At 52.5% G+C, this 11,314-nt stretch overlaps 1 protein-coding gene across 2 annotated transcripts in view; it reads right to left on the bottom strand.

Annotated features, from left to right (window-relative positions):
• LOC147099940 (SMAD family member 3) overlaps positions 1-11,314 on the bottom strand; it is a 128,707-nt gene that overhangs the window by 23,215 nt on the left and 94,178 nt on the right. For both annotated transcript variants that reach the window (XM_085968438.1, XM_085968439.1), the window contains 2 exons: positions 9,429-9,503; positions 7,791-7,844 (listed from right to left, as the gene is read on the bottom strand). In XM_085968438.1, the coding sequence (XP_085824564.1) occupies positions 7,791-7,844; positions 9,429-9,503 (129 nt within the window). The remainder of the gene's footprint in view (positions 1-7,790; positions 7,845-9,428; positions 9,504-11,314) is intronic.

Raw genomic sequence — 11,314 nt, 5'->3', positions numbered from 1 at the left:
CTTTTTCTTTTTATATAACTATAAAAACTCTTACTATCTGTTTTTATATTTTTTGCTAATTTACTTTCATAATCTATCTTCCCTTTCTTAATCAATCTTTTTGTTATTTTTTGCTATCTTTTAAAGTTTTCCCAATCCTCTATCCTCCCACTAGATTTGGCTACCTTATATGCCCTTGTTTTTAGTCGAATACTATCCTTAATTTCTTTACTTAGCCACGGATGGCTGTCTTTTCTTTTACACACACGCATGCACACTCCCCCTCCCTCCCCCCCCTCAGCGCACACGCTCCCCCCCCTCCCTCGCGCACACGCTCCCCCCCTCCCTCGCGCACCACGCTCCCCCCCCTCCCTCGCGCACACGCTCCCCCCCCTCCTCGCGCACACGCTCCCCCCCCTCTCGCGCACACGCTCCCCCCCCCCTCTCGCGCACACGCTCCCCCCCCCTCGCGCACACGCTCCCCCCCCCTCTCGCGCACACGCTCCCCCCCCCCTCGCGCACACGCTCCCCCCCCTCTCGCACACGCTCCCCCCCCCTCGCGCACACGCTCCCCCCCCTCTCGCGCACGCGCTCCCCCCCCCTACTCGCGCACACGCTCCCCCCCCTCGCGCGCTCCTCCCCCCCCCCTCGCGCGCACACTACCCCCCCCCCCCCCCTCGCGCGCAACTCCCCCCCCCTCGCGCGCACTCTCCCCCCCCCCGCGCGCACTCGCCCCCCCCCCTCGCGCGCACTCCCCCCCCCCCCCCGCGCGCACTCCCCCCCCCCCTCGCGCGCACTCCCCCCCCCCCCTCGCGCACACTTCCCCCCCCCCCCCCTCGCGCGCACTCCCCCCCCCCCCCCTCGCGCACACTTCCCCCCCCCCCCCCCTCGCGCGCACTCGCCCCCCCTCGCGCGCACTCGCCCCCCCCCCCCCTCGCGCGCACTCCCCCCCCCCCCCTCGCGCGCACTCGCTCCCCCCCCCCCCCCCTCGCGCGCACTCGCCCCCCCCCCCCTCGCGCGCACTCCCCCCCCCCCTCGCGCGCCACTCCCCCCCCTCGCGCGCACTCCCCCCGCGCGCACTCCCCCCCCCCCTCGCGCGCACTCCCCCCCCCCTCGCGCGCACTCCCCCCCCCCTCGCGCGCACTTCCCCCCCCCCCCCCTCGCGCGCACTTCCCCCCCCCCCCTCGCGCGCACTTCCCCCCCCCCCCCTCGCGCGCACTTCCCCCCCCCCCCTCGCGCGCACTTCCCCCCCCCCCCCCCTCGCGCGCACTCCCCCCCCCCCCCCCCTCGCGCACACTCCCCCCCCCCCCCCCCCTCGCGCACACTCCCCCCCCCCCCCCTCGCGCACACTCCCCCCCCCCCCCTCGCGCACACTCCCCCCCCCCCCTCGCGCACACTCCCCCCCCCCCCTCGCGCACACTCCCCCCCCCCCCTCGCGCACACTCCCCCCCCCTCGCGCACACTCCCCCCCCCCTCGCGCACACTCTCCCCCCCCCTCTCGCGCACACTCTCCCCCCCCTCTCGCGCACACTCTCCCCCCCCCCTCTCGCGCACACTCTCCCCCCCCCTCTCGCGCACACTCTCCCCCCTCTCGCACCTCTCCCCCCTCTCGCGCACACTCTCCCCCCTCTCGCGCACTCTCCCCCCTCTCGCGCACACTCTCCCCCCCCCTCTCGCGCACACTCTCCCCCCCCCTCTCGCGCACACTCTCTCCCCCCCCCTCTCGCGCACACTCTCCCCCCCCCTCTCGCGCACACTCTCTCCCCCCCCTCGCACACACTCTCCCCCCCCCCTCTCGCGCACACTCTCCCCCCCCCCCTCTCGCGCACACTCTCTCCCCCCCCTCTCGCGCACACTCTCTCCCCCCCCCTCTCGCGCACACTCTCTCCCCCCCCTCTCGCGCACACTCTCTCCCCCCCCCTCTCGCGCACACTCTCTCCCCCCCCCCCCTCGCGCACACTCTCTCCCCCCCCCTCGCGCACACTCTCTCCCCCCCCCTCGCACACACTCTCTCCCCCCCCCTCGCACACACTCTCTCCCCCCCCCCTCGCACACACTCTCTCCCCCCCCCCTCTCGCACACACTCTCCCCTCCCTCTCTCTCTCTCTCTCTCTCACACACACACACAGCGCAGTTCAGTTTGAACAGCTGCTACACATTTTTATGCTCTGAACAGCTGTTCTCAGTAGCAGAATGCAATCTCCCAGCAGAACAATGATCCCCATTTTAGAATAAAAGCTCCTACTTCCAGAACAATAGTCTTCTTCCTACAATCTCTCCCCCTGCCCCATAAACACCAACTCTTGCTGACACACAGTTGCACTGTCCAATGGTACCGTGCCCAAGATAGCTATTTTTCATGTTAGACTGGGGGCTGGAGTGTGTGGGGCGGGGGGGGGGGGGGGGTGGAGAAGAGGGCGAAATGACACGTGAGTGTTCAAATATGGAGGGCATCTCACCGACAATCACGCACACTCACACACGCTTGCACACACTCGCTCACTCACACGCACGCACCAAATGTCAACACATCTACTTTCTAACAGGGGTCAGAAATCAGGAGCAGCAACCCCGGCTGATTTTTTTAAACCATATCGCAGTGTGATTTGCCAGTTTCAGGAGAGAGGGAAGAAAGTTGGGAGGGACATTTGTTACAAGAGGCCCATGCCACTGTCTCTGGGAATGGTGCATCGCAGTGTGGTGGACCGAACTGGCCTGGTGTGCGAGGGAGAAGACGACAAACGGACACACACACACGCTTCATGTTCTAAGTGCAGCCATTTCTTCAGTAACAAACAGGAAGTGTAGTACTTCTGCCTGGCACACTGAATCGTCACATGGCAGTGCCACGTTTCCTGTTTACATTTTAAGCTTACACTAGATTTAGATTTAGCAAAAGTCCACACACACACGATCTGTTTCATAGAAACATAGAAGATAGGAGCAGGAGTAGGCCATTCGGCCCCTCGAGCCTGCTCCGCCATTTAATGAGATCATGGCTGATCATCCAAATTCAGTACCCTGTCCCTGCTTTCTCCCCATATCCCTTGATCCCTTTAGCCTTAAGAAATATATCTAACTCGGGTTTCGGGTTCCCCATCTTCCTCTCCTGCAGGTGTTCACTCCTTGCTGGAGTCTGGTTCTGCAGGCACTTAGGCAACCCTTCCACACTGCCCCCCTCAAGTAGCCATTCTTTACATGAGCCTGGGCAGTGAGCGTCAGCGGGCTGTTTACTGCATAGAGAGGGCCCGAGCCCAATCCAGTCCCTGCCTGTTGTCCACACGCAAGCACAGCCCAGCAGAAGCCACTGGATCGTGACCAGGAGCTGGAAGCCACCGTGAATCTTTACCCCCTACCCCAAGGTCACTGAAACCAACTGAAACACTCTTACCATCGCCAGCTAACTCAACGCAACAACTTATATTTATATAGCGCCTTTAAACGTAATAAAATGTCCCAAGGCGCTTCACAGGAATGGTATAAAAAAAGTGTGACACCGAGCCATATAAGGAGACGTTAGGGCAGATGACCGAAATCCTGGTTGAAGAGGTAGGTTTTAAGGAGCGTCTTAAAGGAGGAAAGAGAAGTGGAGAGGCAGAGAGATTTAGGCGGAGAGCAGAGGTCTAGAGGGATTATAGGGCTGGAGGAGGTTCCAGAGATAAGGAGGGGCGAGGCCATGGAGGGATTTGAAAACAAGGATGAGAATTTTAAAAATCGAGGCGTTAACTGGGAGCCAATGTAGGTGGCTGAGTACAGGGGAGATGGGCGAGTGGGACACGGTGAGAGTTAGCAGACCATAGAGAGACTGTCCTTCCTGAACTATACTCAGTAAAAGCGCGTTTACCAACTGGGCCCTCCGAGCAGGCCGGTGTGACTTCTCCCCAATGAGAGAGAAGGTGGGCAGAATGGCAGCCAAACTGACCCTGTGGTCACTCGTCCAGCTCCACAGCAGAAGCCCAAGAGTTTGTGCCTTGACCAGGGGGCAGGGACAGGGTGGTCGAAAAAGGAAACAGAATTAAAAAGAAAAGAGAAGTGGACAATTTCAAATGGCACAGTGCCAATGTTTTGACAGCTGGTTAACTAGGGCTCCGCTTTATTGCAAGTGTAAATTGCAACCACAAATACAGTAAATGTTCAACATGACAGATATTATTATGGGGAGTGACAGTTGGTCAGGAGTGACTTACAGGGCCTCGGAGAATGTCAAAACTCCGAGATGCCAATTCTGGTAGTTGATGTAATTGATCAGAACATTCGAGGCTCCCCTTCCTGGGGAGAGACACCGTCCCAAACACCATTCTCTCCCCACAAACCCCAGCAGGTAGGTTCGGGTTGGTCAGGGGGTAGGATTTGGTAACTCAATGAGTTCTACTGTTTGCTACTGATAGTGTCTCCAGCTCATAAGACAAAGCGGGGAAAATGGACTTTTGATGTCTGGCTTACGACTCTGAAATTTCATGGGAGTTGGCTCAAAAAAAAAAAAAAAAAAAAAATCGGGCATGGATTCCAGCCCCAACTTTGGCTGGTGGCTACTCTACTTTCCCCCTCCCCCACCCCACCCCTCACCCCCCAACTTACTCAGTGCCCGTTAGTACTTTAGATAATGCACAGTAGCAACATTTCTACTCACTGCTGTCAGGGACTGGTTGCAGGATGTTGGTTCTGCTCCAGAACCCAAAGCGAACCTCAAGAGCTTGTTTCAGTCACTGCATCTGCTCTTGGTAGTCTTTAGAGTAAAAAAAAAATGATGCACTGTCTGGCACAACGCCGAGTCAGAGCAGACCGCTTGGCCCCAAAGAGTACCCTCACCTCACGGACTGCAGCGGTTCAAGGCAGCGGCTCACCACCACCTTCTCAAGGGCAACTAGGGATGGGCAATAAATGCCGGCCTTGCCAGCGATACCCACATCCCATGAATGAATTTTTAAAAAATAATTCCATCCCTGGTCTGTGCGGAGTTAGCTGATCACACCCAGGCCATTATTCCATTTGGCCTCAGTGGCCCCATGGGCTATGGAGACGGGAATAAAATCAGCCAATGTCCCCCAACCCCTGGTCTCTCTCTGTTAGCCCCTACTGGAAAGTAAACGTGAGTGGATGTTGGGTGAGGACAAGTTGGTGTTCAACAATATTGCCTTCTATGCTCACGTAGCCAGCCAGTTCGACATACGAACAATGACGGACAGGTAAAGACCCTCTGGTCCCTCCAGCCTGGCCCATTCAATGGCCATACCTCGTGTATCACAATAACTACACACCCTACCCCACCCAAAACTATGTGATCTCCTGGGAGAGGCAAAAAGCTAGATAAAAAACGTTTTTTTCATTTATTTATTAATTCACAGGATGTAGGCATTGCTGGCAAGGCCAGCATTTATTGTTCATCCTGAATTGACTGAGAAGATGGTGGTGAGCCGCCTTCTTGAACCGCTGCAGTCCGTGTGGTGAAGGTGCTCCCACAGAGCTGTTAGGGAGGAAGTTCCAGGATTTTGACCCAGCGACATTGAAGGAACGGCCGATATATTTCCAAGTCAGGATGGGGTGTGACTTGGAGGGGAACTTGGAGGTGGTGGTGTTCCCATGTACTTGCTGCCCTTGTCCTTCTAGGTGGTAGAGGTCGCGGATTTGGGAGGTGCTGCCAAAGAAGCCGTGGTTAATCGTTGTCTAGATTAACACAGAATAATGGCTTGGGTCGAGCCTACAGCCACCAGTGGGTCCAGAACAACCTGCACCCTCAGGAGAGAAGAGGAAAAATGAGGGAATCCTCATTGAAGCTTGACATTGAGTAGCAACATTGCAAAGAGGCTAGACTAGGTCCGTGGCCTTGTGTTTAATACGTACAGCAAGATAGCGGGCAGCAAATCAACACAAGGTTTCTGGGACACCATATGTCTGGAGAGGCACGCTGCTTACGATCATCAAAGGATGAATCAAAGCCGTAAACTCACAGCATTTGTCATCCCTTGAAATTTCTAATCTCTTTGAAGTTTTCAAAACTTTTTACTGTTACACTCCAGGGAGTTGGATTGCGATCAGGATCGTCCCAGACTAGAGAGAAGCAAACTTTTAGCCCCTAGGAATTGCTTCCAAAAATGGATCAGCAGTCCTTCTTCCCCTGCCCCTTCCTAAAGCCCCTCTCTTCTCTCCCACCCGCCCCCAACAATTTTCTCCCCATCTCTCGTGAAGGAACTGACCATTGCTGGGGTACAGCCCCCTCACTGGGAAACCATCTCACTCAAGTAGCCATTCTCCATCTGCGGCCCGAAGACATTGGAGTGTTGGCATGCTCATCCGTCATGGAGGGCATCATATAGAGCGGGATCGTGTCCTACCCAAAAATCAACGGGTGAGCACTTTCCGGCCTGGGCCACCGGACAGCAATCAGCAATGGGAATCCTGGTTGATTTTCCCCTTCTTATACCCAGGGTTGCCATGAAAAAAATACTTACATTTATATAGCGCCTTTCACGGCCTTGGGATGTCCCCAAGCACTTTACAGCCAATAAAATACTTTTCTGAAGTGTAGTCACTGCTTTAATGTAGGAAATGCGGCATCTAATTTGCCCACAGCAAGCTCCCACAAACAGCAATGGGATAATGACCAGATAATCTGCTTTTTAGTGATGTTGATTGAGGGATAAACATTGGCCCCAGGACACCGGGGAGAACTCCCCTGCTCTTCTTCAAATTTGTGCCGTGGGATCTTTTACGTCCACCCGAGAGAGCAGGGCTTTGCTTTAACGTCTCATCCGAAAGACGGCACCTCCGCCAGTGCAGCGCTCTCGCATTACTGCACTGGAGAGTCAGCCTAGGTTTTTTTGTTTTTGTGCTGGAGTGGGGACTTGAACCCACAACCACAAGACTCGGGAGCGAGAGTGCGACCCACTGAGCCACAGCTGGCACAAGCCCATAGGTAGCAAGTAAGGCAGCACAGTTCTCCATTCAAACTTCGGTCCGTCCTAATCGGTAAAGTACTGGGAAGAAACTCAATCATCTGGGGAACCCACAAGCTACATTTGTGGGCACTCTACAGCCCTCTGGACTCTGTCCTTCATTCTGCCAGCACAATTCACACCTCATCTAGAGCCATCCTTTGTTCCTTAACCTGTCCTATTACCACCTCCGCTCACCTTGAATATCTCTTAATGTCTCTTAACCTCTCCTGCTTTCTATCCTATCACTGACCTTCCCTTTTGTTCTTTCATCCCCTCCCCCTTTTCCCAGCCCCTAACTTGCTTCACAATCTATTCCTTTTCCTGCTTTTTTCCAGTTCTGACGAAAGGTCTTCGACCTGAAATGTTGACTCTGTTTCTCTCTCCATGGATGCTGCCCTGGCCTGCTGAGTTTTTCCAGCGTTTCCTGTTGTCACTCCACAAACTACATTGTTGAGTTTAAAGTATAATTTCCCCACATCAACAAGAGCCGTGCATTATACGTTTACCTCAAGTTCCAATTAAGCAGACCATGCGCATGCACCTTACTGGAAGCAACAGTTCCCAGACTTCAAGCCCTGCCTAGCAGCAGTTGGCGAAGCACAGCGGTGCCCTGAGCCTTCCTGCTCAGCCACTGTCGTTCCAGCGTCAAACAACAGCCTCTTGTTCACTGTGGGACAGTGTGCTGCAGCAGCAGCACTGAGTCATGACGAGCAAACAAAGCAAAAAAGCGTGGGCCAGCTGCCAACGTAAACTCGGTGACCCGGTGGTGAACTTCCCAACCGCAGCAGCGGCTAACCTTGATTCTGTGATAGCTTGAGAAACGCCAGTTCTCAAGCTGGCGCTGGCTACTTCCAAACCTGGTCAGTGAGCACTCACCCAAGTTGCTGTGTGTGGGCGACAAGGGGTTTGGAGATAAGTCAGCTGCAGAACCTAAAAAGAGAGAGAAAGAGCAGCAATAAAGATTGAGGCTGGGAAGCAATTTATTTCCTTACAATATGCTTCACTTGATCAACATGGAGTGAAAGGCTGTCTACAATAGTGATTGGCTTTACTGGCTCATATTTCATATATTTGCATATTCAATCATGAAATTGATTTTAAAAAATGTCAACAGTGATATAATCCAAATTGTACAATATCCAGATCAGCTTTTATTTTAATAGAATTAACCAACCTTATTGGATGTGGCCGCTACCTTATTCACCATCTCACACCTCCCACTATGGAAAGTGTCATATAATCACTCGTTCTTGATGTATCTCACCTTCACTCCCACTTTTATCAACCCTGATCGCCTACACGATTTCGGTTTCGCAAGACAGAAACTAGTTAAATTCAATTCTGAATCATTCTGCTATTGAGAAACCAAGTAAGCGCTACCGGCTGCAAAGAGGGCTGTGTGAGACCTCCATTTATTTACTGAAACCTTTTCTTTACAAATCGATTATGCTATGTTAGTGCCGGGGAATAGTGGCTGAGATTTGAATTCTCCAACGGTCAGCCAATGCTGACCAGACCGACCTAGGGTCACCCTCCCTCTTGCCAGTTTCACAACTGGTGTGGCCATGCTACTGAGCTGGAGGGGGAATAAAATCAGCCAGCGTTCCCGCTCCCGATCACAGCATTGGCAACTGGGCAAATGTGGACACTAGGCGGTGGTAGGATCAGGCTTTCCCTCACTGCTGGACAAACCTGCAACACTAGCCGCAATGGGTCACGTATGGTCAAGTAACAGCGGATGATCACCACTCTTGCAACCAAAGCCTTCCGGAGTAGGGGTAGTCAACCCTCCAGGATTGCCCTGGCGTCTCCAGGAATCAAAGACTAATCTCCAGGACACTGCTGCCAGCAAAACCCGGGAGAAAAATCATCGGGGTAATCAAAAAAGTTGTGTTGGTTTTTTTTTTTTTTTTATAAAAGTTCTTTGAACACTTGTTTATTAGTTATATAGTTATAAAAATATCGGACATGGGGAAAAGAAGGCTGTTGATTGACAGTCAAAAATCATCCAATCGAGTTTCTGGTTGGTGTGGGGAGGCGGGGCGCAGCGAAGATGGATGTGCCGGGCGACCAATGGCAGGATAGTGGGGGCGGGGTGATTGGAGGTGGGAGGTCATGTGATGACACCTCCAGGAATATGTCCAACCAGAGTTGGCAACCCGATTCCGGAGAGAAACCTGGAGAGGGAATAATGGGGGCCGGGGGGGCGGAAATTACACTGGGGCATTTGGACACCACACATCAGAACAGCCAGATGCAAAATAAACCTCCCTCAACCCTACTTCCACAAGGCGCCTCATGCCCTAGGGGAGAGAGTCTGCCTCCAGAGACAGATGCACAACCCACCAGTTCCCACCTTCTCCAATTCTGACAGCATTTGTGAACTACATCTAAAAGTCACCAGTTGCGAGACTTTAGTACTTAACATGGCTTGAGATGGTCAGTACACACCAACTGCTCTCTCCTTAAATGGAACTTTGAGGTTTGACACACGAGCCCCTCACCGTACATTACCTGTTTCCATGCTATGGTTCATCTGATGGTCACTGGTTTCTCCGTCCTCACTGATGTAGCCTGGCGGTGGTGTCTCTAACCGAGAAGAAAAAAAAACAAAGTAACATATTTTAAAAGGTATCAATACAACATTCAGATCTACATTCTGAAGGTCCCGATTGAGCCAAGTTTTGTTTCAACTTGAGTTCCATTTGCAGACTCCAGGTCAAAGATGATGGGCACAGAAATCTTATTCTTTTCCCAAATTAGCCTGTCCTCCCTCTGAAGGTTAGGAACTTTGGCTGTTGGTTTCTGCCCTTGTATGTGCCTTTATTAAAAGCTCCAATTTCATCACACTGTACATGACAAATACAAAGTTCAACGTGATCCTCTTATGTTTTAGACACATGCGACATCCTGAAAGTGTTACAGGAAACTTTCGATTAACCGGCCCCTAAATAACCGGAAATGTCGGTTAACCGGCAAAATTCAGGAGTAGGTTCAGGTAACTTTTATTACTTTTTTTACTCCATTTGTTGCTGTGCAAGGGTGTGGCTGCAGCTGTTGCTAAGCTACAGAGACGCTTGCAACTTGTGCCTATTGTTCTGATGCTGTTGCTAAGCAACAGGGTTTGTTGCTTTATACGGAGCTCTCAGCTCCGTATCTTTTACTATAGCTTTTGGTTATCTGGAATTTTTGATGAACCGGCACCACGTCAGTCCCGTCCGTGCTGGATAAAAAAAAGTTTCCTGTACTTTAGACTGCCAGCCTTGGTTTACGGGTGGTGCATGTAACCGATTGGGTTTAATATTCCACATTTATATATTTTTGTTTAAATTATTCACATCCAGAATTAAATATAATCTGTTTTGTACGTCACACGTAAACCAACTTTTAGCTCCACGCATTAGTTTGAGATAAGGTATATCATAGCCAAGGGCTTCTCAAGGCCCGCACATCCTCTGGATCTAGCTCATCTATCTTCCATCTTAAGATGCAGTCTCGGATGTCTTACGTAAGCTAGGAGATACAATCAAACAGCCTTGGACATAATACAGTGCTGTGCACATTATCTAACGAGGCCTTCTTCCACCTACCTCCTACTTTTTGTACAGTACCTGTTAACCACAGAGTAATGAGTTACACTCAAGTGCTGCGGAGCTAAAACAGCCATAAACCTGTGCTTAAACAATAAATGGAAATGCTGCAAACCTGGAAATAGCGTCTGAAAGAGAAAAAACCAGGCTCATGTTTTGGGGTGGAGATCTTTCGTCGGGGCATTTCACTTACTTGCTCTTTGAGGTGAAGGGGCAAAAGATGAGAAAAATCTTAAACCCAAAAAAGGGAGTGAAAAGCCAGCGGAAGGCATGTATCACAGTCACTCCTTCGCAATCTAACATGGATACCAGGCATGTTGTTAACAGGTGGAGGAAGGGGGTGGGAAGAGTAAACTGGAATATGCGGCTCATTTGATGCCCTATTAAATAGAATTACAGTCCTTAATCGTTCACACTACACAGAAGATGATGTGGGTTTTGTATCCAATGTGTACAGTCCGCCCTGCACAACACCTAGCTGCACTACTCGCCAATTCACACGAACCAGCAGTTAATTGGCCATTTCCAGCCCTCTGTGCCCCTCTCCAATAGATACGGACTCTTGCTGGGCTTCAGGTCCATCGCTGCCCGAGCCCAGGATGGAGACGCTCTACCACCAGACCAATAAGCAGATCCATGAGGTGCAGACCCACATGGGGCAGCTGGAGAAGGCCGACGCACAGTCTGTTCACTTGGTGGAAAATGAAATCCAAGCCAGAATAGATCAGATTTTCAGCAACTTGGAACGACTTGAAATACTGACCAGCAGAGAGCCTCCAAACAGATGGCAGAACACCAAACTTCGAGTGG

Source organism: Somniosus microcephalus, chromosome 27 (genome assembly GCF_052327205.1).
Source record: "Somniosus microcephalus isolate GS21.2 chromosome 27, FLI_Smic_1.0, whole genome shotgun sequence".
Taxonomy (NCBI): Eukaryota; Metazoa; Chordata; class Chondrichthyes; order Squaliformes; family Somniosidae; genus Somniosus; species Somniosus microcephalus.
The sequence above is the reverse complement of the archived record's forward strand: the minus strand, read 5'-3'. Positions and strand labels throughout refer to the sequence as shown.